The sequence below is a fragment of the Ammospiza caudacuta genome, chromosome 3 (assembly GCF_027887145.1).
Source record: "Ammospiza caudacuta isolate bAmmCau1 chromosome 3, bAmmCau1.pri, whole genome shotgun sequence".
Classification (NCBI taxonomy): domain Eukaryota; kingdom Metazoa; phylum Chordata; class Aves; order Passeriformes; family Passerellidae; genus Ammospiza; species Ammospiza caudacuta.
Genome location: NC_080595.1, coordinates 58,421,039 through 58,445,644, shown reverse-complemented (window position 1 = coordinate 58,445,644; position 24,606 = coordinate 58,421,039). Strand labels below are relative to the sequence as shown.

General features: G+C 41.6%; 1 protein-coding gene across 2 annotated transcripts; it reads left to right on the top strand.

The window, feature by feature from the left end:
* The first annotated feature begins 663 nt into the window (after positions 1-663).
* OPRM1 (opioid receptor mu 1) lies at positions 664-23,694 on the top strand. 2 transcript variants are annotated; one of them, XM_058800888.1, is made up of 4 exons: positions 664-977; positions 14,632-14,984; positions 15,927-16,447; positions 22,288-23,694. In XM_058800888.1, exons 1-4 carry the CDS (start codon positions 664-666, stop codon positions 22,324-22,326), a joined length of 1,227 nt encoding a protein of 408 aa, XP_058656871.1. In that variant the 3' UTR covers positions 22,327-23,694. The 2 variants fall into 2 exon arrangements, with proteins under 2 accessions (XP_058656871.1, XP_058656872.1); XM_058800889.1 differs by lacking the exon at positions 22,288-23,694 and adding an exon at positions 18,560-18,580.
* The last annotated feature ends 912 nt before the right edge of the window (positions 23,695-24,606 follow it).

Below are 24,606 nucleotides of genomic sequence, written 5' to 3'. Positions count from 1 at the left end.
AAGGTCCTCTGAAAATCTTAAGGATCCTTCAGATCCGAGTAATTTCTAAAGGATAATTCTGTTCACAACCACCCCCTGCGAAGTGTTGCCCGAAAGTTCGTCACCTTTTAACAAGGTTCTGTTATCTCTATAATCACTGAGGACATCGTTTTGCCAAGACGATAATCACTGATCTCCTCTCTGTGCACCGGCCTTTATCTCGCCAAGTCAGTTTCCCCCGCTTCTCTCTTTCCGATGTTTGCCACCGATGCCTGTGGCGCTGGGCAAAGGAACACTTTAAGCGCTTTGCCTCCAAGTGCCACCCGCAGGGGAAGCGAACACCTCCGGCGCGCCGCCCGCTGCCCCCCGCAGGTGCGCCCCGCTCGCCGCTGGGGGCGGCCGCCACCGCGTCCCGCGGGCCGGGGAGGAGCGGCGGCGGGCGGCGGGCAGCGGGTGCGGGAGGCGGCTCCCGCCGCTCCTGCGGACACGGCCCCTCCTCCGGGCCCGCCCCGCCCGCCGCGCACATGTGCCCGCAGCCAGCGGCGGGGCGCGCCGTCGGGGCGGGCGGGTGCCGTCGCCGGGCCGAGACCGCGGCAGCAGCAGCAGCAGCGCGGCGCGCCGGGCGTCCCTGGAGCGCGGGGAGCGAGCGGGGCAACGCGCTGAGGCCGTGGCTGTCAGACAGCCATGGCTGTCGCCTACCTGCTGGGAAACGGGTCCGCGCCGCTCCTCGCCGGAGCCCTGGAGGTCCCGCTCGCCGCCAACGCCTCCGCCTGCCGCCCGCCCTGCCCGGCCTGGGGCAACGCCTCGGCGGCGCTGGGCTGGAACCGCTCCGAGCCCTGCGGCGGCAATGGCAATGGCAGCGCGGGCGGCGGCGGGCCCTGCGCGCCCGCGGGCGGCGGCCCCTCCGTGGTCACCGCCGTCGCCATCATGGCCCTCTACTCCGTGGTCTGCGTCGTGGGGCTCTTCGGCAACTTCTTGGTCATGTATGTCATCGTCAGGTGAGTGCCGCCCTGCCCCGCCCCGCAGCCCACGGCCGCTGCCGTCGGGGCGGAACCCCGCCGCCCGGAGCCGGGATGCGGGACGGTGTCCCGGCGGGGATGCTGCGGCCCCCTCCGCCGGGCAGCCCGTAAAGGGGTGCACTGGGGTTGCGGAAGGGCGCAAGAAAGGGAAAGGGAAGGAGGTTTTTGATAAAGAGCCGGAGCGGGTGATGGAGGAAGAGAAACTTGCGGTGGAGCAGTGAGGGGCGGCCGGTCCGTCAGAAACCGCTGCGCGTCCGAGGATGTTCTAAGGACCCTCCGAGCTGCCCACCTCTGCGAGCGGCTCGGGCACACGGGGCCTGAATCCCGGACTTGTCCCCTAAGGAGCGAGGATTTAAAGGGACTGTAGCCACTGCCTGTGAGCGTGTATGGGCACGGGCTGGTGCATGGATACGGGGTGGTAACAGGGATAGCCGGTACACATCCACCTGCCTTTCCACCCAGCTCTCCCAAATGCACGAACCAAATGTAAATGGCACTGCTTCTCTGTGGCCGTGTTTGGAGATCCTCTGCCTCATGTCTAGATTTATATGTGTATATTGAAATACATTTGTGTACATATATTGAAATACATGTGTACAGACGTACATGTGTATACACATGTATAAATACGTATGCAGTGATCGCCACCGCTTTCTGAAATCCCGGCGTTCCGACTGTGCTGCGGCGCTTCGCAACTTTCTCTCCCGCAAGAGAAAAAGCCCCCAGTGGGGCTGTTACAGATCAGATCACGCGCGATAAATCCATTGCCCGTAAATGAGCGGAAAACGAGTGAGCGGGAGATGAGAGAGGCTCCCCTGCCGGCCCGGAGCTGGGCAGGTGGCTAGGTGCCTTCCGTGGGGGAACACTGCCACCTCCCGGGAGCCGCGGGACGGCGGGGCTTGACAGGACGGGGCCCGGCCGAGCTCATCTCCCTTCGTGGCTGCTCGTCGTTCCCAAACCAAGCATCCATTGAGCCCTGGAGGGCCCAGCGGGCGCTTTTAAAGGGGGAGATAGGAGTGGCCCCGGGGCGCGCTCCGTTCCTATCGAGGCATCCCCATCACTTCCATTTCCCCCCCCCGTCTATAGCGTCCGTTCTCCCTCTGAGCTCCGCGCTCCCCGAGGAGTCGGGGCCGCAGGAGCCGGGCTGTCTCTTGGCATCCCTGGCAAACCAGCGGCTGCGGGCGGCTTTGTGGTGTATGGATGCAGAGCGAGCAGTGCCAGCTGTGGAAAGCCGGGGATGAGGGTCGCGGTCACCGTGGGGTGTTGCAACAGGGATGTCACTGCAAAGCCTGTGCATCTGGTGGACCCAGCGGGAACATAAGTGATACCCATCAGTGGTTCAGACTAGAGCGGTTCAGAAGCCTTGTGGTTTAACTGTGCTTTAGAGGCTGCATGCACAGAGCTGGGGAGATTGTCTTCTGTCCTGTGGTTTTGGTCAGTCTGAAACTCAAGCTGTCTGTGTGAGGATACATCTGCAGAAAGGCTTCTGAGTGGGGGCACGACTGCAATCACCGTAGCAGTGTTGAATGCATTCCTCTGGGAGGAAAAGCAGATGTACAGTGTAACAGAGACAGGATAGCTGTCAGCAGAGAAATATGCCTCAGCTTGTCCCTGGAATTATGTATTTATTATCCTGGGCATAACCCTTACTAGGTTCATATTTCTTACAGTAATTAATTGAATTACACTTGCACCACAAAGCCAAATCTAATGAGGCACTTGTATTTAGATTCCTATCTAATGAAAGCATCTTTCCCTGAGATGGCAGCTTACAAACAAAAGCCAGAAGCAATCGGAGAAAGCAAATATATATTTTCATTTTACAGAAGAAAACACAAATTAAGTGGCTTGTCCAAAACCATCAGGAATTTAGGGCAAACCCCACATCTCCTGTGCAAGAACAGCTTTTGGTATGACAGAATTGCTTCCCAGTTAGCACCACAGCTGTTTAGCAGTTGGGATGACAAGGACTTTTTATGCTAATGCCTGAATAGCATCTGTGGCTTAAGCAGCATAAAAATACATTCCTTTTCTGTGCTTCTCTGCACGTGTAGTGTATCCGGTCAGCAAGAGGGAACTTAATGATTTAGTTCCCGCTGCAAGCTATACTAGCTTGAAAGTGTTTCAGATCATGGAATATGATGAAATGTGCTCCCGTTCATGCCTCCCTGCATCCAACTACATGTAAGAGGCCAAAGTTTCACTGGATTGAATTTGTCATCATATAAAACTCCCCTTCTTTATTTGTCTTTCCCATCATGCCTGCTCAGGAAGAGCAAAACATTGAACTTCAAATTAATTGTGAGAGGAATTGAGGCTACTAAAAAATAAGATTTTTGAGTAATATTGGTACCTAGTTTGTCTTGAAAATACTAGGAGTTGGGAGGTAGGTGCTTAGATATTTGAAACTGTCCTACTCACCTTTCAGAGTCCAGCCCCAGTGAAAGCAGCAGTGACTTCAGATCGAGTGTACTGCATGCTGTCATCTCATGCTTGGTTTCTTTGGAAATAGTTTTAAAACAATTATATCATTCTTATAAACATTATTACTCTTAAAATTTTTCCACATGAGGCCAATCCAGGGGTTTGGAGCCAGAGTTGTGCGAGTGCTGACCTGGCAGGGAACTATCATTATCATGGACAATGCCGCTCTGCTATCTCTGCTGGGACAGACAGAGGTCAGAAAGCAGATATGTCCAAGGAGGGGTTAGAAATGTATTGTGATTATCAATGTGAAAAGAAGGCTCTTCCTGCAAACCAGACTGACCAAATGCATTCCAAGATTTCCAATTTATACACATTACATAATAATTAATGTATTTTCATCCACTCTCCTCATCCTTCCAGATGGTTCCTATTCAGCTGAATGCTTTCATCCTTGAATTAATATTTAGATGTTTTATATGTAGTATGTGAGGCTTAACCTCCTTTTACTATCACTGAAGTGTTCCCTTTCTCAAGTACCAAAAAATGCCTTTAAGTGACAGCAGCAGTAGTTTAATAGGCTTTACTGCTAGTCATGAATTTCCTGTAATCTGAAAAAATCTATAGATAATTTTTATCATCTGTTTTCTTCATGTGCTTTGTGTAAGTGTAAATTACTAATATGAATACAATGTCATGCAATACAATTATGGCTATATCAACAGCAAATGCTACTTCTACCTGCTGTGGAATACAAGAAGACAGTGTGCAATTAGTAACATATGGCATTGAATTAGTTTACACAGTAATCCAAAGGCTTTTCTGGCTTTCTCATTGAGTTGGTGAGATATTAGTCTCACAATTAGAGCAGAAATAACAATATGCCTTGTGATTAAGGCAAGAAAGCTGCAATAGAGCCTAGATGAAAAACTTAAGCACTGCAGGTCTGGAAGAGAGGAATAGCTCACAGAGGCCCCAGTCCTCCTCAATCCAGATGCTCTGGGAGAAATGTAATTCCACCAACAGCCACTGAAGTCACTCAAGTTCAGAGTGATTCCTCATTTGTTTTGCTATACATTTTTCACATACCATAAACAAACAGGTCTCAGGTTCTCTGCAATCCTTTGTACGGGAAGGAAATCTCTTTTTTTCATTGAGTAAATTATTATACTGCTTTAAGGAAAAAGAAAAGGCAAACAGGGAAAGAAGTTGAAGAAATACTCTCTCTGAAATTAAGAGAAATCTGTGTGTCTCAAAACAGCCTCTTAATAGTGTTTTGAAAAAAAAGAGCTGTGGCTGAAGCATCATCTAATCTGGATAGACTGTGCAGCACTAAAAACTCTGGTTCAGCCGAGTTCACTCACAATTCAGAAAAACTGTTTTGTTAAGTAGAACAGGCAGAGTTTAAATTTCAGTTGTAGAAATAATTGATAGCACCAGAGAAATAAATATTCTCACACATGTGCACAGATGTGTGGACTCCTTTTAGAGAAAAAAGAACCCTGGAAATTATCTCAAGCTTGAAAGTGAGTGAAGTAAAACAAGTGTTTCTAAAAAATATGTTCCTTGCAAGGTGACATGGTGTCATGGATGTTGTATGTAAGGTGACCTTCAGCATCCTTTGTAGCAGCACAGATCAAGGAGCTTAGTAACCAAGAAGTGCATAAAATTCCTGCTTTTCTTTCCTGTCCACAGCCTTGTGAACCTCTCTGCATTTGCACAGCATTGCTTGTGTGGGTGTCCTGCCTCTTCCACTGACTGCAAAGATTCCGCCCCCGTGCTAAGAGCTGAAAGCCTCAGCAGCCTTTTCCAGTCATGTCAATTATGAATTAATACAGCTCACAGCACCAGCCAGAGGAGACCTGGGGACACAACTGAGGGAGCACTCTTGGGCAGGAGCAGCAGAGGAGCTGAATTAAATCAGCAGCATAGCAAGGGGCTGACCCTCAGCATCCTGCCTTACAGAAAGGCAGGTGTCCCTGTTTGCATACTGTTTGTGACAGAGTTTACCAAGCTTTGCTAGTGGGTAAATGTTTAACTAGCAAGCAGCTCCCCTCCCTCCCCCAAGATGAAGGAAAGCAGACAGATAAAATGGAATGTATACCTTTATATTTTTTTTAATTATGTTTTTACAGACATGATGAAAATTTGACCAAAAACACATGAGGCTGCAGCCTGGCGGTAACACCCATCTCAGTGAGGAAGCAGAGACGCCTGAGGGATGAGTGAGAGCTCTGCAGCCCCAGACTCATCTCCAGAGCCTGTGCCTGGCCCCAGTCCCAGTGAAGTCCTGCACACAGGACAGTGTGCCAGGCCCAGGTGCACAGACCCTCTGGCTCTGCCAGTGCCTGCCACCAGGCAGTGCTGGGCAGGAAACAACCGCTCTCACTCTGTTTGCCTGTAAAAAGCTGTTTGATCCCACTGTACTTTTCCTGGAGTGACATTATGGTAATGGCTCCCATGAAAAAATAGTGTTAAACACTTCCTCTTTTTTTTTTTTTTATTTCTTTATAAAAATAATCAAAAGTTACCAATTTTTCAAGGCTTCAGTAGAGGTAGAAAATACTGTATGCACATATTGCTTACATTACATAATTACTAGCAAGCTAATGACTAATGAGCTATGTAGCTAACATAATCCTGAAGTACTGCTTTATTTAATTTTAATTTACAGTGTTTTCCCAAACCATAGAGCATAACTTTTGCTGAACACTGTGGATAAGCTTTTATAACTTTTCTAGATCAAAAGGTGACATATTTACAAAAATACCAAACATAGCATGATGCAAGTCCAAATGTCACAGAATCATAATTTAGCTCACTAGCCTCTTTTCTAGCCATAGCCAGCAGCTGGTGTTTAGTCACAGAGTGGAAAAAAATAGGGGCAAAACTGTGTGAGTATCCTTCTAATAGACTTTTAGACTGCAGAGATTTTCTGAGATGCAGTTTGCATCAGTATTTATTCAGTAGCTTTTTGTGGACATTTCTAACATGCAGTATTCCCCAAAAAAATGAGGATCAAAAATAAGATTGGAAGAAGGTCACAAAGACTGCCACTACTAAAACAAAATTGCTTCAAAACAAACGTGTGAAGCATTTTTATGGATTTCAGTTTGGTTATTTTTAAGCTTAGGTGTTATAAGATGGTTGTTGTAGAGATCTTCATTAACAGACATCTTCAAAAAATTATTTATTTTCGTTATGATTCTAAGTGGAAACAAGTTTTCAGTGCTTGATAATTCTCTTCAAAATACAAATACACTCTTGTAACTATATTTTTTAAAAATCCAAAAGCAACTATTTTCTGAATTGTTGTGCTCAAGTTAACCTCAAAGAAAGCTCTTTTTATAACCATCTTTGTCTTCTTTGGTTTATGTCATGCAGTTTGGATTTATGGTGTTGAAAGTGGGAATATTATAATTATCTTTCAAAGACCTCTAGTCCTTTTTGGAAGTGGGCTTTTAATGATGTTCACTATCAAGGAGTTCCACAGCTTAGGCAAGCTGTGATAAGCATTCTCATTCATTCATTTAATGTTAAACACTTCTAAATTTTATTTATATTTTCCTTTGAATTTACATGATGAAAAAAGGTAGAGATGACGATGCACCATAGCTAATCAAATAACTGTGAAGGACATGAAATAGATTTTTTCCACCTTCTTACTGAGAAGTGTTCAATTATCAGCTATAAGATCTGGTATCTCAGATCAAGAATAAAACTTCAGAACAAAAATGTTTGTGTAAAATGGAACATCTCCTCCTGTTTGTGTTGTGTGGAGCAGTTCCAACTGAGTGAAGTCTCTATTTTAAGGGAGGCAGGGAGCAGCACTTGTCACAGTGCTGATCTTCAGCCCTGGGATGTGCTGCCCCTATAGAAAAATCATCTAAGGAGCCAATTACCCAAATCACTCTCAAAAGGTTGTGGTGTTTGTAATTCCCTCAGAGCCACAGTTTCGGACACAATCTCATCCTGATCATGTACATACTGAGTCCATGATTTCAGTACTTATATGATGATTTATACTTATATGATGATTTGTACTTATATACATGGGTTCAGGTCTTTTCACATATCACATAGTTGTGCTCCTTCTTCCTCTCATGCCAGCTTCCACCATTACCTGCTTTCCCCTTCTCCCCACATCACAGGCAAGCCTTCCTCCACATTTATTCTCTAATTCCTTTGTCTCACCTCTGTCACTTCTTTACAGATCACAGTCCACAGCTTCAGCAGATGATCCCAATCTCCTGCATGCAAGAGGCCATACCTTGTATAGCTGGTGTTCTTTGGTCTGTACAGTGTGTTTGGCCTGGCCTCCAGCCCATGCCACCTCCCTGCTGCCCTCTGACCAGGGGCATTGCTTACCTGCTGCTCCCTACCACACCTTTAGGGATCTCACATCTACTAGCATTAAAACTGTCTTCAAAGGCTTGCCTGCCTGCTTCCCTGCTGCCCAGGGATATTTCATGTACAATCCTTATCTCAGGTGATCAATCTGCAGATCAGGAGTAGGGTACCAGCACCTGGAAACCAGACAAAGTAACTGATAACTTGTTCCCTCTAGGAAAATGTCACCACATTATCTGTTATCAGAGGTGTAGTCAGCAGTTTTACTCTCAATCACACTTCCCTGAAGGCAGAGGGGAAAAAGTGAAATTGAATATACTGACAGTTTTCCTTTATATGTCTTCCTAGCGAAGCAAAAGCTTCAACAATAAGCACCTGCTGCTGGATAATGGAAATATATTGAAGTTAGCCTTTTTAGCACCATTGATTTATTTCAGAGAGATATGTTACACAATAACCATGAAAGCAATGACCTTTATTGGAGACCCATATATGCCTCAGCCCCAGGCAAACAGAGACTCAAATAAAAGTGGTTTAACAAACAGGCCAGATTAAGTTCTGAAATAATTGGCAGGTAATTTTCCCCCTGTACAACTAGGCTGGAAGGGAAGGAAGTGTACCAGCAGATGACTGTTTGTGCACTGAAGCATACTTATTACTGTCATTTGTTTTTTAGCATTAAGTAGCTTTTTATGATGTCTGGGGAAAGCTTGTTTTATTTTCTCCGTGTAGGGACTAAACTCACTGGCCTAAACTAAATAGCAGAAAGAAAACTTCTATGTTATGCCTTTCAGTAGCCAAAAAAAAAATAAAATTGGGAAGAGCCACAAAGACAGCAGCAAGTCATTTTTAGTCCAAAGTCCATCACAGAAAAACAGGATGAGTCAGATGCCCTCATAACTCCACATCATTTCCCAAAAGACTGGCACTGAAGACTAAAGGTGATTCTGTCTAAAAGGCTTTTGTTTAGCTCACGCTCTCCCAAAGCTGAGGTATGAGATAAATTCCTGATGGGTTCTGAGTACCAGAAAAAATGAGTTGTGCTACTTCCCAGGAGGTGATGTGCTCTGCTTGTTTCTCCTGCATCCTGTAAGCAAATACTGCTGGATCTGCACCTGCCTTGGCACTGTCCTGATGAGAGGAAGGGATAATCTGGGTGGGAAGTCAGAGATGCTAACAAGGTAACCCATGGGAAGTCAACTTTGGTGTCATTCTGGCCAAATCTCGGTTGTACCATGGATTAGAATAAAGTGACAAAGCAGTGGGAAAACAAATTTCTAGGGAGAAAAGAGATAGCAACTGAAGCAGCTACAGTGCAGCAGTTCCCTGCCCTGTGCTCAGGCCCACACTGACCCCATACATGCTCAGACTCCTTCAGAAAATGGACAGACCTTGCCAGTGAGTGAAGGAAGGAGAGAAAGCTGCTCTAGAACAATGTGTGTGAAGTATGACTGAGTATGTCAAATAACTCTTTGATCTTAGATCTACTGGACTCCCTCAGGATGTCATGCCCTGACACCTAAGTGATGCCTAGTATTTTTCATCTCTAATTAAACCACCATGACAGGTCACAGAAGTGAATGGGTAGCACTGTGCTGGGAGTCAGGATGCAAGACTTTAGCAGGAGGGAACAGCAACTGCTTCTGTCTCTCTTAAAGGCAGCAAAAGCTTCCTCTCTCTCCCATTTCAGCCTTTACCCCCAAACTCAGGATGGGTGCAGGAAGTAAGTGAATGTGGTGCAAATTGCTCAATTTCATTGCAACCAAGTGTGAATGCTTTCAGCTCTATTATACCTTCTTAAGGCTTTGTTTCGTTTTTCAATTTGTTGTTGGTTTGGTTCACTCAGGGCTTACTGTGTTGAAATTACAGCCTTACATCTATTTCTTACAGAAATAAGATCTCTTAGTAGAATATTCATCAAAAGGATGCAGAGGTTGTTAACCACAGGATGGCACTTCCAATCTGGGTGGCCTTACTGCCTAATAACCTATCAGGGTTGTGCACAAATTTATGCTGCTTGTAGCCATGGCTTAAGGAAAAAGCATTCCGAAGTACCCATTAATAGAAAAATCAAAGACTTAAGTTTTCAAGGTAATTAAATCATGTGCTCACAGACAGGAAGGTCAGACCTATCCAGAATATATATGACTTCAAAACTTTTAGTAGGTTACAGCCTGCCACAGCACATGTCTTAGCTGTGGCTGAGATATAGTATGGGTCTTTCACTCTATGGAGACCCATTACTGTGGGAAGAAAAGGATAATAAAATAGATGGATGTCAGTAAAGTCCCTTTTGAGACCCTTTAGCTCAAAGGTACTTTCCAGAATGTGGCTTGAGAGACTTCATTTCAGTGTTAAATATTAAAACTGGATTGACAGACAGAAAAATTTTTCAGGTTTTTACAGACCACCTTGAGTAGATCATGACTTTGTTCAAAGCTTTAAGGGCTCAAGAAAAATTGAAAGTACCTGATATCTCAAGAAAACATGGAAAAAATCCCTTTTTCCTACTGTTTTTGAGTTGCATTATACAAGGTACACTGGAACAGTCATGGGGAAAAAAAATTAAATTGATTCAACTAGGCATACTTCACATGTTTTTAATCTTGCCACCCAAGACAACCTCAGCTAATCTAATGTATGCACATAATGATTCTTCATTTGTTTAACAAGTCATTTATGCAAGAGGAACATGAATTTGAAATGCTAACCTAACCTCCAGCATCAGGAAGAGTTATGTCAGGTTGTCTGTATGCAAGACCTAACAGTTGGCTGTTGTTTCTTTCAGCAGCCAAACCATTCTTGAGAGTGACTGCTTTCTGCAGTGAATCTCCAGTGTTTTTGTCCAGTTTTTCATGTATTTTGTGCTGAACTTCAACACAGATCTTGAAGTAGTCTTTGTCTCCAAATTAGAATTCTGTAGGCAAAACCTTGCATGCCTTTGTGCTGCTGACAGTAATTATTACCAGTCTGTCATCGACCAGCCCATTCCATTTCCTAAGTGCAAAAGACTTTCTGCTTTCCTCCTCATTGATGTTATTCAGAGAGCAAATTCTTCAAATTAATTTGTAATGTTATGTATTATTCTGAGCTGCATCATTATCATTAATAATAATCAGTATAACAATATAATAATAATAATTTATCATTATTATTTTTATTGGTGTGGTATTATTATTATTATTATTATTATTATTATTATTAATAATAATAATAATAATAATAATAATAATAATAATAATAGTCTGTATTACACTGAACTAAATGTGGACCCCTCTAGCTTCTTTGCACCAGCCCAGTGGTCCAAGGATGCTGTAAATCTGATCTGATCCAGAAGGGCAGAGGAGAGGATGTCTCAACAATCCACATGGATGTAAACCACTTGACTAGGGAGCAGTAGGGACAAGACTACATCAGTTGTATAGACCACAATAGCACTATAAAAACTCTGTGAGGCTTAATTAAGAGTCACAGACATGCTCACATCTCTCCTGTTGCATGAGAAGTGGAAGGGAAGGTGCTGTTACCCTTGGGAGCCAGAGTCTCTCTGAGATTAATATGGTGAATGATTAACCTGGTGAAAGTTTTATTTGGTTTACAAACTACAAGTTGCCTGTGGGCAGACAGTTGAGGGGTCCATTTCAAGGCTATTAATCCTTGAATGCTAGGAACATGGTGACTATCTGAGCTGAATTCTCACTCTTTTCTCCATTGCTTTTACTTATTCCAAGCAAATCTCAGGTCTTCAAACTTGAAGTCTACTTTAAAGCTTTGTAGGATTGAAGATAAAGACAAGGCTGAGCTTTCCCTAAAAAATTAGACAGACATAAAGTGTATTCTTACTGTTGTAAACCTGATTTATCATCTACTATTAGCAGCAAAACAACAGTTTTTGAACAGATATTTTATAATACAAAACCTGCACTGGGGAAATTAGAAGGGGTATACTAGTAGGTGCCAGTATTATAATGAGCATAATTGATTTGGATATATACCAAGAGCAGTATTGCACTAAATATTCACAAAAAGCCCCCAGTTCATCACATTCTATTAGTTTTTTTCCTTGCAGAGTTGTAAAATAAAAGTAAGGCCACCCAAAACTAACTTCTGTCTTCACTTGCAAACTTGTGTGTTGTGCAGAATTTAACAGACTTGATGTTTTAGATGCTGAAATTTCAATGTAGTCTAAATACCAGTATTCAGATTTTTATGAGTTCACAATTAAGATTTTTTTCTCTATGTGTCTGTTAAATTTTAGATTCTCTAGTAAGTTTGAATGAAAGTGTGAAAGCAGTATCTTTAAATATTGTATTTATAAATTTTGGTATTACTAAGTCCATCTCAACTGTAGAAGTAGAATCACATAACCATCTGTGTCTGGATAATGGAAATATTTGTTCTGCTTGTTCACATAGGTAGACTGATACCTTAGCAAAAAGTATAATAGCAGCTACGTTCGAGACTTTGAAAAGCTTCATTTTGACTGACTGTTGCTTTTCATGCTGTTAAAATTATGTTTAATCAAGTGCTTTGGTATTTATTTGTTCATGCCAAAAAAATAATCCTGGGAACACTGATAATCTACTAATTTAGAAAAATACATGTTTTTCAAAATGTACCTTGCAGAAATAAGCCCCTTATAAAATCTTTAAATATTTCGTGCAGAGAAATGCCCATAGAATTCACTGAAAAGAATATTGTAAATTTCAATAGGCTTTTGTTGATTAGGCAGCAGGTGGAGGTAAATACTTTCTATCACCGTAAGAGCTCTGCTTCTATTCGTTGTAAGAACAGCATGATTAGAAGTACAAAGATTACAGAGTACAACAAGCAAAACCCTTCATAAATGGTGTATAGAGGCCATTAAATAAAGCAAGTCCAAGAACTTTTAAACTTAAACTGGCAATGAAAATTAGATTGCAAAACTGAAAAATATGTAGTATTTAAGTGGGATAAGCCCCATGCCCAGTGAAGAAACTTTATTCTGTTTATTCAGAGTGTTTTTCTGTCCATCCTCTAACCTGAAAGTCATTTACATATTGGTTGATGGTTTGGGCTTTTTTGCTGCATCAAGCATTCCTTTTAAATCATAATGGCTTTAATTACTGCTTACAAAGCATTGTCATTATTACCTGAGGAGGCGCTCTGCAGACAGACCTGTCCCAGAATCATGTGTGATGGCAGCAGCACTGAGCAGCATTCCCAAGTGGGCTTTCTTGTCTAGCTGTGAAGAAGGCAGGCAATCATCCAAGGTCTGAGCAGGGCTCAGCAGCCCAGGTGAGGGCACAGAACCCTCATCACCTTTGAGAGCCACTGCCCCTCTGTTGCTGTCCCAGCCTGAGCAGATCAGGTGGGAGCCAGCTGGATATGTCTGCTCACAACACAACCAAACCTTCAGGTCAGCTCTGGACAAACCTTCAGCTACTCCTGGATATCTCACACCTTTGGAGAGATACTCATTTTGATAAACCACAGAGCTTAGTACTGGATAATATTCAAAGCAGAATATAAATGTTGCTGCTTTCATTCTCATCTGGAAGATTCTACAGCAAATTGCCCGAGAAATATTTTCTTCTCCTTCCAAACAGTTTTTAGAGCTGTAGCTTTTATTGTGTACCTCTCCCACACTGCAATCCTGTACATATTCCCCAAGTTCCAGAAGAGAGAGTTGTAGATGCTTGCAGCATCTACCTCCTCCTATGTTAGTTACAAACTTGTTATATAAATGGAGTAAGGAAAGTTTTTATAGGACTTTCAGAATATGGAGTTTATTTACAACTTGAACGTATCATATTCAGATCTTACTTTCTCAAGGCAGCAGTCAAGATAGCGTTTGTATCATCTTGAAAATCTGTTTTAAAAGCCACCCTAAATAAAAATTAGGATTGTAAGTGCCTTCTCATGCTCAGTGCTAAAAATGAGAGAACAAATCCAGCATCAATGACTTCAAATGTTCATCATAAAAGCTTTCTAGGTCCATTCAACATGAAGTCTGCATTTCTGCACAGTCCACCAAAGAAAAGTTCCAAATGCACATTCACTACACAATCCTTTCATTGGGATTTTTTGCCACTGACTCATGTTCTGAAGCAATCTAACTCAGAGAGATAAAACCCACAAAATTATGTATTTTACGTTTTGCTTTCCCTAGCAGGTTCCCTGACAAGTCTTTTGAAATGAGCTATTCCTCTTGAAAAGCACTCCATAAATTGTAAAATATTTGATCAAACACTCTTCTTATTAGTTTTGCAGAAATGGAAGGAAGTTTCATCAAAAGAGCAAGCCATCTGACCCCCCAAAATCCAAGTAGCCGCAGCGATCAGGGCAGCATGAACATTACTTAAATTGATTTTTTTTTTTTTTTTTGTACCACTGCAAAAGTACAGCATCCACATAAAAAATGGATCTCAAGTGCTGCTTATTTGAAATTACATCATTACTACTTCACAACAGAATGAATTTTCTATTTCTACAGAACATAGTTTTGATATTTGGCACGACATCAGCAGGTACAGAAAATCTATCCATGTAGTACAGTATCTGATCTGAAAACATACAATTTTTTCATCTTGTCAATTTGTTAGCATCTATAATATTGTTTCTTCTATTTGTATCTTTTTCTTCTGCACAAGTTAAATTAATCTTTTTTTCCTTACGCCCTTTAGCTGATGTCTCACTGAACTGCCAACATGGAGGTGAATCATAGTGTGGTCATTTCTTTAAAAGCAGGAAATGTGATCTTTGACAGTATCTAGCACATTATTGTACAGAAGCTTTTTATAGATGATGCACTGAATTTGGTTTTATTTAACAATGTCATTTGTGGTCACTCACATGCTCTGCCAATTTTTTTTCCTAGGTACACGAAAATGAAGACTGCCACCAACATCTATATTTTCAATCTTGCATTGGCAGATGCCCTAGCAACAAGTACTCTGCCATTCCAGAGCGTGAATTACTTGATGGGAACCTGGCCATTCGGTACCATCCTCTGTAAGATTGTCATATCCATAGACTACTACAATATGTTCACCAGTATCTTCACTCTCTGCACCATGAGTGTGGATCGCTATGTGGCTGTTTGCCACCCAGTTAAGGCCCTTGATTTCCGCACCCCCCGAAATGCCAAAATTGTCAATGTCTGCAACTGGATTCTTTCCTCTGCCATTGGCCTGCCAGTTATGTTCATGGCAACTACTAAATACAGGCATGGTAAGTCTGGCTTTCATTCCTAAATTGAATACTCTACATTTCAACTCTTTTCTGCATTGTTTCACTGTATTGTAGAGGTGTTGAATTAACTTCTGACCTCCAACATGTGTAAAGGAAGTATCAGTGCAAATGAGCCCGTTCAACAATTTTGCATCTGACTGTAGTTGACTGGACAAGCAGTACCTGTGATCTGTGTTTTACAACAAGCAGCTCCAGCTCCTTCAGTGGGTTCTTGCAAGTCTTGCAGTCCCACTCAGTTACTGCAGTGTTTGGAAAAGCCAATCTGTGCCTGCCTGCCTTCTGCTGTGGCGCAGTTCTGCACTGCCCTTCAGCACAGGAGCCTGTGCTTTACCCAGGATACTCCCTCTGGGAAGCTGACAGTCATAGATATGTTACTCTCTGCCTGGCAGGACATGATACAGAGCAGAGAGCACATTCTGGAGCACTGGTGCTCCGAGACCTTCCATAAAGGGGCAGTGACAGCACGTCAGCATAAATCCAGACTCTCCACAGTGCATAGTTACCAAGTGTCATGGCATTCTCTTCCCCATTGCTCTGAAATGCACAAACTCTCAGCATATATATGGTGGCTTAACAGTCTTTCTTTTCACCATGTTTTATACTGAAAGTGAAAATCAGTCAAAGCTTAAGCATATGTGACAATTCAATTATTTTCCTTGTTTATTAGCCATTAAATTCCAAGCCATAATGTGCTAAAGAGAACATGTTAATTTGGTTTTGTTTTCCTAACTCAAGCTTCATGCACTCCATCCTACCAATGTTTGTGTAAATGACAGGTCACAGATTGCTTCATTTTACACGTTTGCTTAGGTGTAAAGTCTTCATATATTTGCCTACGATATTTAATTAAAGAAAGGATTAAAAAAAAGCAAATAAAAAACTGACCTGAATGTTCTTCTCTGCTGTTTTCCTTTTCCTCAGGCTCAATTGACTGCACCCTTACATTCTCCCACCCTGCTTGGTACTGGGAGAACCTCCTGAAAATCTGTGTGTTCATCTTTGCCTTCATCATGCCGGTGCTGATCATTACGGTGTGTTACGGGCTGATGATTTTACGCCTGAAGAGCGTCCGCATGTTGTCCGGCTCCAAAGAGAAGGACAGGAACCTGAGGAGAATCACCAGGATGGTTCTTGTGGTGGTGGCAGTGTTCATTGTATGCTGGACTCCCATCCACATTTACGTTATCATTAAAGCCCTGGTCAACATCCCAGAAACTACTTTCCAGACTGTCTCCTGGCACTTCTGTATTGCTCTAGGGTATACAAATAGCTGCCTTAATCCGGTCCTTTATGCGTTTCTAGATGAGAATTTCAAAAGGTGTTTCAGAGAGTTCTGCATCCCCACCTCCTCAACCATTGAGCAGCAAAACTCCACCCGAGTCCGACAAAACACTCGCGACCATGCTTCCACTGCCAACACTGTGGATAGGACTAACCACCAGGTATGACTAGCAGTGGAGATGTCATCTCTGGATCCAGGCCACCCGCTTGGAGATGACATGTGCTCTGAAGTTACCACTTACACTGATTTGTAGCTTTTGGAAGGTCTGAACACTTTCAAAGTTGTGTTTGAAACTGGTGTATGCATACACAGAGACCCCAGTCCTGCATGGTGCTAAGTTGTTCTCTGCCTTGCTTGTTGCTCAGAAGCCAATGGTTCTAAAGGGTACCTTGAGTGACTGGGTTCAGCGTGCATGCATGTACAAAGCACATTTTAAAAAGTGTTTCACTTGCAGGGTGTTTGCAACAGGTTGGAAAACAGATTTTCCTGTTCATACTCCTTGTCTGCTGATGGAAACAGGAGTGGGACAGAATATAGATCTCTCATCTTCTCCCATTGCAACAGTGAATAAAAAGATAAAAAACTGTGCATGTTCACTTTGATTGATGTATACAAAGAAGGCCTACCTGGCCTTGCTTGTCCTGAAAATCATGCAAGGGGTAGACCAAGGCTTGTCTACATGCAGTTCTTGTGTCAGATAATTATGTGGTGAATAAGGTGGGGTTAGATGTGTATATATATGTATATATAGATATGAAAATATATACACACATGTTAAATACTAATGTGCCATTTTGCCATTTCAGGTATACCAAGAAAATACCTTTTCCATGTAGAAAAAGCTTTTAAGAAGTAGGGATTTTATGGCACATCAGATGACAAGAGTTGTTTCTGGTTTTTTTATTCAGCATATTTTTGCATCATGTTTGCAAATAAGCTGTTTTGTACATGTTCAATATCCATGGTCCTGTGCTTAGTGTTGAGATTTTCCAAGCTTCATCTCTCAGCAAAACAGGAAAGCAAATCTTAACATTCATGAAAGTAACTCAAGCATATTGCAAGCACTAAACTAAGTCCGAGTTGTCTCTGTAATTCCTTAAAAATAAGAACAAAAGGCATAAGCCTGTTTCATTCCTTGCTGTATCACCTTTCAGCAATATACTCAGGTTGCTCATGCAACAGTTTCTCACTGCTGCCACTTCAGCCACAAGCTGGCTGCCTCCTCCAGGTGCAGAACTCGGGGGCTTCTTGTGAAAGCAGCTACCTGCCTGACACTCAGCTGCTGCCAGATAGCCCAAATAAGAGAATTCCCATCTCCAAGGAGACTAAACAGTAATTGCACCATAAAAGAGGAGGGAAGTCTAAAGGGAGAAGGGCTAAAGCGAGAAGCTTTATTAAGCATCAACAATTGGTGTTGTTCACCCATGTCTGACTCATCCATGCCAAACTGTGGCCTGTGAAATCAGCAGCTGCTCAGTCTGGTGGTGAGGCAGAACCGCCAAACTTGGCATAGGTGCACATATATATGTACGTATGTATGTATTGTAGTATTTACTAGGTGTAGCAAACTACTACATTCATCTGTTAATAATGCATTTGTAATCCTCAGTGGAGTCAATATTGTGCTTGTGTCTGACAGCAAGATTGTATTTCTGTCTGGTACAATTCCAGCTTTAAAGAGTGCAGTGTGTATGCACCCATTTTCTACATTTCGTTGTGTATCTTTATATTACTTCTAGGAGAGCTGTAGCCTTCTAAATTTCTACCCATAGGAAAGATTAGTGTGTACTAGGTACTGCCTAGAGGCTGAGTGGAATAAAATCTGTTTGCCTGAGCACAGATTAGAAGGTGATGTTTCCCAGAGAGATGTTTCAGCCTACACCACCAAGAGAGACAGCCTGCTGGGGCAGGGATGGAGCAAGCGAGTGAAGTGATCTTGAGAGTGGCAATAAGGAGGAAGCTAGCTGTAGGAGCCGTGGGGGAGGTCGCATGGTCGGGACAGACGGAGACGAGATCTCTTTGAAGCCAAGTCGTATAACTTGCAGTTTATTGCAAAGGGCGTGGGTGCAGGGCCCTGTTGCGAGCTGCCAGCCCCAGCTTGGAGCAGGCCCGAGAGAAGAGAGGCTTAAAGTGTAAGAGAGTTAAAGACAAAGGTTTAAGAGCGGAGAGCATGTAGAAAGGAGGGGGTGAAGGAGTGCAGAGGAGAAGACAAAGAGACAAAGAGAGAAAAGGGCGCGACGAAGGGCGCGAAAAGAGATAGAGCGAGACTAAGAGAGAGAGAAAAGAGAGATAAGAGAGCGAAGTTCCTGTTACAATACATTTAATCATCTTCTGTGTTGAATATTCAGATTCTCATTAACCAATCTACTACAGCATGCATATCCTATAACATTTCCATATAACCTATAAGAATCACTACATTACCATACTATGTTCACATTTTAAACCCTAAATCTTACTCTTTGGGCCCCATCTGCCAAGCTGCAGGGCCTGCTCTGACTCTTAGGCCTGCCTGCTTGCAGAGGGAATTGTTTCCTCCAGGGGAGATCACATTCAACTGGTCACATCATTGTTTTGTTCAGCAACTAAGGGATCTCAAAGGTTGCTTTCATTTCAATCTCGCTTATAGTTTCTATATTCTCAAAATCTTTTGCCAGGCAGTCATATTTATAAGGCTTTCTTGTTTCATCCTCCCCAACAGCTAGTCCTATAGTTGGGTTCTTTGCTGGTTAGGGTTTGTTTTCTCTTCAGGGAATAGTGATGAAATTAGTTATGAAGAAATCAAGCATATGTAAAGAGCAGGAAAGGGAAGGATGCTGAAGGGAAGGGGAAGAATGCTGAAGGGATGCTGAGAGGAAGAATGTTGAGGAGAGAGAGAAGCCTAAGGAATGAGGTCCAAGTGTGGCAGTAAGGATGGAAACTGAAGCAAAGAGCCAATCTGCATGGAACAAAAAAGGTGTGTGCAGAGCTTGAAGAAATTGTTGGACTGCTTTGGTAGCTGTTGCTAGCAACTAATCATTAGTTTTCCCCAGAGCCAGGGAGAAGAAGCCAGCCCTTGGTAGCTCAGGCAGTCACAGGTGGTGGATGGGACTTTGCATGTTCAGGTATTTGAAAGACTCTGAAGTGGCCAACTCCCATTCCCTCCCCACCATCCCTGCAGTCCTTGCTTTGGCAGCTGCTGATGCCAGATGTGCTCCCTGAATGCTGACCTGGGCCTTCTCCCTGGAGTTCAGCTCAGCAGCTGTTTGGTACAATCTTTCCCACTCTCCACAATGTCTGTGGAATACATTGACAGCAAGCCATGTTCAAAGCTTAATATTAAAGTCAATTTATCTTTTTTTTCTCTTGCAAACATCGCTGTAAGGGACATTTTTGATATCTGCTTTTATCAGAATGAGAGACAAGATTGTTGAACTAATCTACACTAAACAGATTCTCTGGAATAGCAACTAAAAATGTAAGACCTAATATTATTAAACACAAAAGTCCCTAGAATGAATGAAGCTTTAGCTCTCAGAAAGTAAAAAAGAAAATAAACCCCCAGACAAACCAATATTTGCTCAGACAGTGAGATTCTGTAAATTCTATAGACAGGGTATTCTTTTTACAGGTAAGTGCTTTCTGTGAAAGAAAGTTAGTTTGTGTTCCTATTGATTGAGGTATACTGACAAGCTCTTTCTTGTGTAGACAAGGCCTTGGAGAGCATTTGGCATGAATTCTAATTGCAAGGCTCTGTAGTACTTGGCACATTTCATACAATTTTCTAAGAAACAGATGTTCTACAAGTTGCTTTTTTGCCAAGTAAAAATTCTTTTCTGCTGCTAAATGAGAGCTGCAAGGCTCAATCACATACAGCCTAACACTCTTAAAGCATTTAAAAGCATTTAGAGTTGACACTTTTAAGTATTTAAGTTGTTGGAAGGAACAACAGTGTCTTCTACCAGTTCAAAAGCACCAACAGGAATCATAAATATTCATATTATTCTGAGTTAATAAAGTGGCCTTGGGCCTACTCTGTGGCTCCTTGGCATTGCCAAAAATGTTTAGATTAAGTGCTTATAGTTTTCAGGAGGGTTTATGCAATCTTATAAGTGCATTTGCATAGAGAAGGAGTGATGGAATCCTGGGGGGAAAAAATGCTTGAAAAGCAAAACTGCTTTCTTTGAACTTTTCTCTATGACCAAGTATTGGCAGGGGAGGGGAATGGAAGCCCAAATAGAAGCCTTTGCAAATGGGTGAGGGTTTTTGATGTTGTTGACATTAACTGACTCATATCAAAATCTTGGCAAGTGTATTGAAATGGCTTTTACTTCAAATTCTCAGAGACTCTCTGCATCAGTTTATCTCTGAGATAAAAGAAGGTTTAATTTCTTGAATTTAAAATCAATTGATAGTTATTTTCCCCTGAAAACTGAGTTTTTGCTAGGATCTATGTGTTAACAATTAAAAATCCTAAATAATTAGGGAACTGGATTATTAATAATTATAGAAATCTGAGAAATTTAATTTGTTTCAGTGATTAGTTTCTTTGTGACCCATTTTTATAGCTGCTTTTATAGCAGCTTCACCTGAATGCATCCAAGCAATTAAGGAAATTATGTATAGGCACATCTTTGGGACAATTTAGTGTGTAACTCTTCTTTTCAATTTTAGCTTCTGATGCTTTTTTGTCAACTACTGAAATAAGTTTAAATGCCCTAATGGAAACTGTAAGTCCTCCCCATATGTTGAAAATGAAGCCTCAGATATGTTCAACAACAAAAGGCTCAGCCCTGAAAGCTTTGCCTTTACTGGCTGGATTGGCAGCCACATGTAGAAATCAAAAGGATATTGGATTCAAGTATCAAGTTAAAACAAGGAAAAATTGAAAGCTAGTTTCACTTTGATTAAATGAATGAAATAAGTGTTTTCTTACTTCTTAATTTTCTTTGTGCTAAACAACCCACTGTGAACAAACGTGGGGAATGCTGGTGATTCCTGTTGCAGAAACATGAAAAAAGTTGGGCAGCTTCTTGGCAGATTCACATCTATCTGTACGAACAGAGAATGGCCTTCCTGTGTGTTTTTAGAAAGTTAATATTTCTCCTTTGTGAATTATATTGTATTTCAATAATAATTTTAAAGTACCAGTTTCGTAAAAGCAAGATAGTGACATCTGGTGAATCTCTGGTGAGAGAGTGACATCTATGAAACATCTGTAATAGATCCTTAAAACTGGGTTTTCTTTTGTAGCTGATATGCGTTGAGATGGGCTCTTTGTGAATCTCCAGGCTCCATCCGTGTCTATGCCATTCCATAAACCCTTGATTTGCAGTGTGTCCCACTCAGCTCTCAGCAGGTTCTTGTACAAAATTTGCTGAGCAAAAAGGGGCTGCAGCCTTTCAGGATGTGCCATGCAGCAAGCAGGTTTTCTTGGTGAAAACATCTGTAGTGCTGCTGTGCCTGCATGCAAGTAGGACTCAGCCTACTGTGGGAGACTGTGGGCATGCAGGGCTGAGGGATTGTTGGGTTTGTTTGCTGATGTAGGCCCACCTCACACAGAATTTAAACTAGACTATAACTGAAAATCCAAAAGTTAGACATTGTTCTGATATGAACACAGAATGTGTTCAACTAAAGCACGAATTCCCCTGTAAGAGCTACAGAAGAATACAGAGAGGGAGTGAAATTTTTCTGTGCTCATGAAATTCATAGAGAGTTCCACCCTAGAAAGAGAACAAATGGCTTGATATGAAGTATATTCTAATTCAAATTTCAGACCTACTAATGTTTCTTTGTGATCATTTCCTCTGTTGCTTCAGACAAAAGCATAGCCTTGCCTTACTCTGGGCTATGTGCTCAGCTTTATACATCAGAACAGTAGCTGCAAATGAGAAATAAATTCCTCCTAAAAAAACACACACACACACACGCACACACACACACACACACACACAGAGACTTGTGGGTGGGAAGATATCAAGCAATTGTTCATTGTATTTGCAATTTCTTTCCTTTCAGTTGGAACTTCAAGAAGCTGAAACTACTCCACTGCCGTGACAGGGTCTCCTGCTGCATGGCTCTCAGAGCAGTTGCCACTGCCACAGTGTGCTAGTGGGAACATGTAGGATTTGCTTTCCCTCAAAAAATAAAATACCACAGAGGAAAGTGCCTGCTTTTCCAGTCTGTCAAAAATTGCTTCTGCAGCACATCTGCATTGCACTTAACAGAAGCATGAAATGTAACAGCGAGCAGAGCCAGGAGATGTGGGGGCCTTTCCAGAATCCAGTGCTCAAAGCATTCCTGTTTACCAGGAGCACATACATTAGTCTAAAACAAAGCTACTGTGCCTGTAGCAACCTGACATGCTCTTGGTAAGTTATGGTGGTGTTAAAACAGGTTGGAAACAAAAACTCAAAGGCTAGACAACCATAGTTTGAAAAATAAGGTGAGCTTTTGAGGATGGAAAATAATGGGATATGAAGTTGTAATAATGTTGGGTACACTCTATTTACTCTTAAAATTTATTTGTGGAGGTGTTTTCTGTGCAGGTTATTTACGTGCTGAAGTCTCATGAGGTCATGTAGAACAATACATTTTTAGTTCAAGAGGTCTTCTCTTGCAAGGGTTGCATGTTTTGCAGTTTCAAAGGAAAATTTTTTTTCAGTGATCCCTTAAAAAAACAAAAAACAAAAAACAAAAAAAGCAAACCAAAACAACCAAAACAAGATAAAAAAACCCAAAAAAGCCTCCAAGCTTCATCTTCTCCTTCTATTTCACATAAATTAAAAAAAAAAAACAACTTTAAAATCAAAACAATGAGCTATCACTTTTTCTAAAAGATAGGAGTAAACGGAAGTACTCTACATTGTTATTGATTGTCAAATGATCCCCAAAATAGCATAGATTAACATAAATTTCTTTGGGAATAAAACTGCAGCTGTAAGCCTGTCACAGCTTGCACAGGCTGATGATGTCTTCTCTTTCAAGTAGTTTCTCAAATTTCAGCTGCTCTGTCAGCAGCATTTTCAGTTTGTAAGTAAACAACAGCCCTTATGTGAAGTACTTGGAGCAGTTAATGCATTAGACCTTTTTAAAAAAGAAATTTTAAAACAGACATCTACTTTTTCTTAACCAAACTCACAGTATGTTTGCTTTTCTAATTAACATGATACAGTCTGCATCTGCATTTTGTATTAGCTGCTAAAACACATTAAGATTTCAGGAAGAAACAATGTGCTGCAGCAAATGCCTTCTTAGCTGTTTTCTATTATGAAGATTAGAAATATCCATGTAGATAACTTGTGGTTCAATGGTATTTTCTAGACATTGTTTGTTACTTGCTCTGTAAATAAATCATCAGTAGTTAACTGGAGGAAAATTGTACTTTGATGAATTTAAGTGTATTCTGAAATACAACTATATGGAACAGGGGTTTTTTTTGTTTGTTTGTTTTTTTCATTCTGCAGCCAAAATATATTTCTTATTTTCATTGTTAAAGTCTGTGTAAATATAAGGTTATAATGTGAAATTGTTTGTTTCTGCCATAGACTGCATAATAAAGATTGAAGACCAAATCCTTGCAAGTTGTAAATTAAAGGATTATTTGAGTTTCATCACTGTGTTGCAGCTAAATATGTAGCCTATATATCAGCAGAATATGAAGCTAGATATAACAGAAGTGCCTTAATTTTTTTTCTCTTTCTGTTGAAAATTCAACTGTGTGGTCATATGAATTTATGTTTAATTTTGTGTTAGTTTGGCTGTATCACCTCATAGCCATCATTAAAGTTTAAACCAGAGTCATCACCATTCTAAGGGGTTTTGCATCTAATTTTTAAACAACATAAGATAGGCACTTAGAATAAGTCAATACCTTGTTTTGCACCACACAGCAGTATTATTTAAATAACAAAATCAACATAGAATTCACTAGATTTAAATGCAGTAACATCCTATGACATCATTTCTACCTGATGGATTCAGAGCAGTCTGACATGCTCACATACAACAATCAAAAAATTTTAAAAAATTGAATGAATATTTGAAAAGTCTAAACTGATAGACCAAAAATGTGTTTAAGTAAACTTCAGAGCATAGTTTTGTGGGCAGTCAAAAGTTCAGCTTTCACAAAATTTACGTAATTAATTGAAACCATTATTTCTTCTTTACTTTGCATGAAGCACAGGCAAAATACTGTGACTTGCCAGCAGATAGCCAAATATTTTTAAGGACATTTTCTGTTTCTGCAGTCCAAAAATTGAGAAACCTGACTGTAAATATGTTTAGCAGTAATAATGTTGTACCCTTGATGGCTTAAGGATATGAGGAAGTAAATTT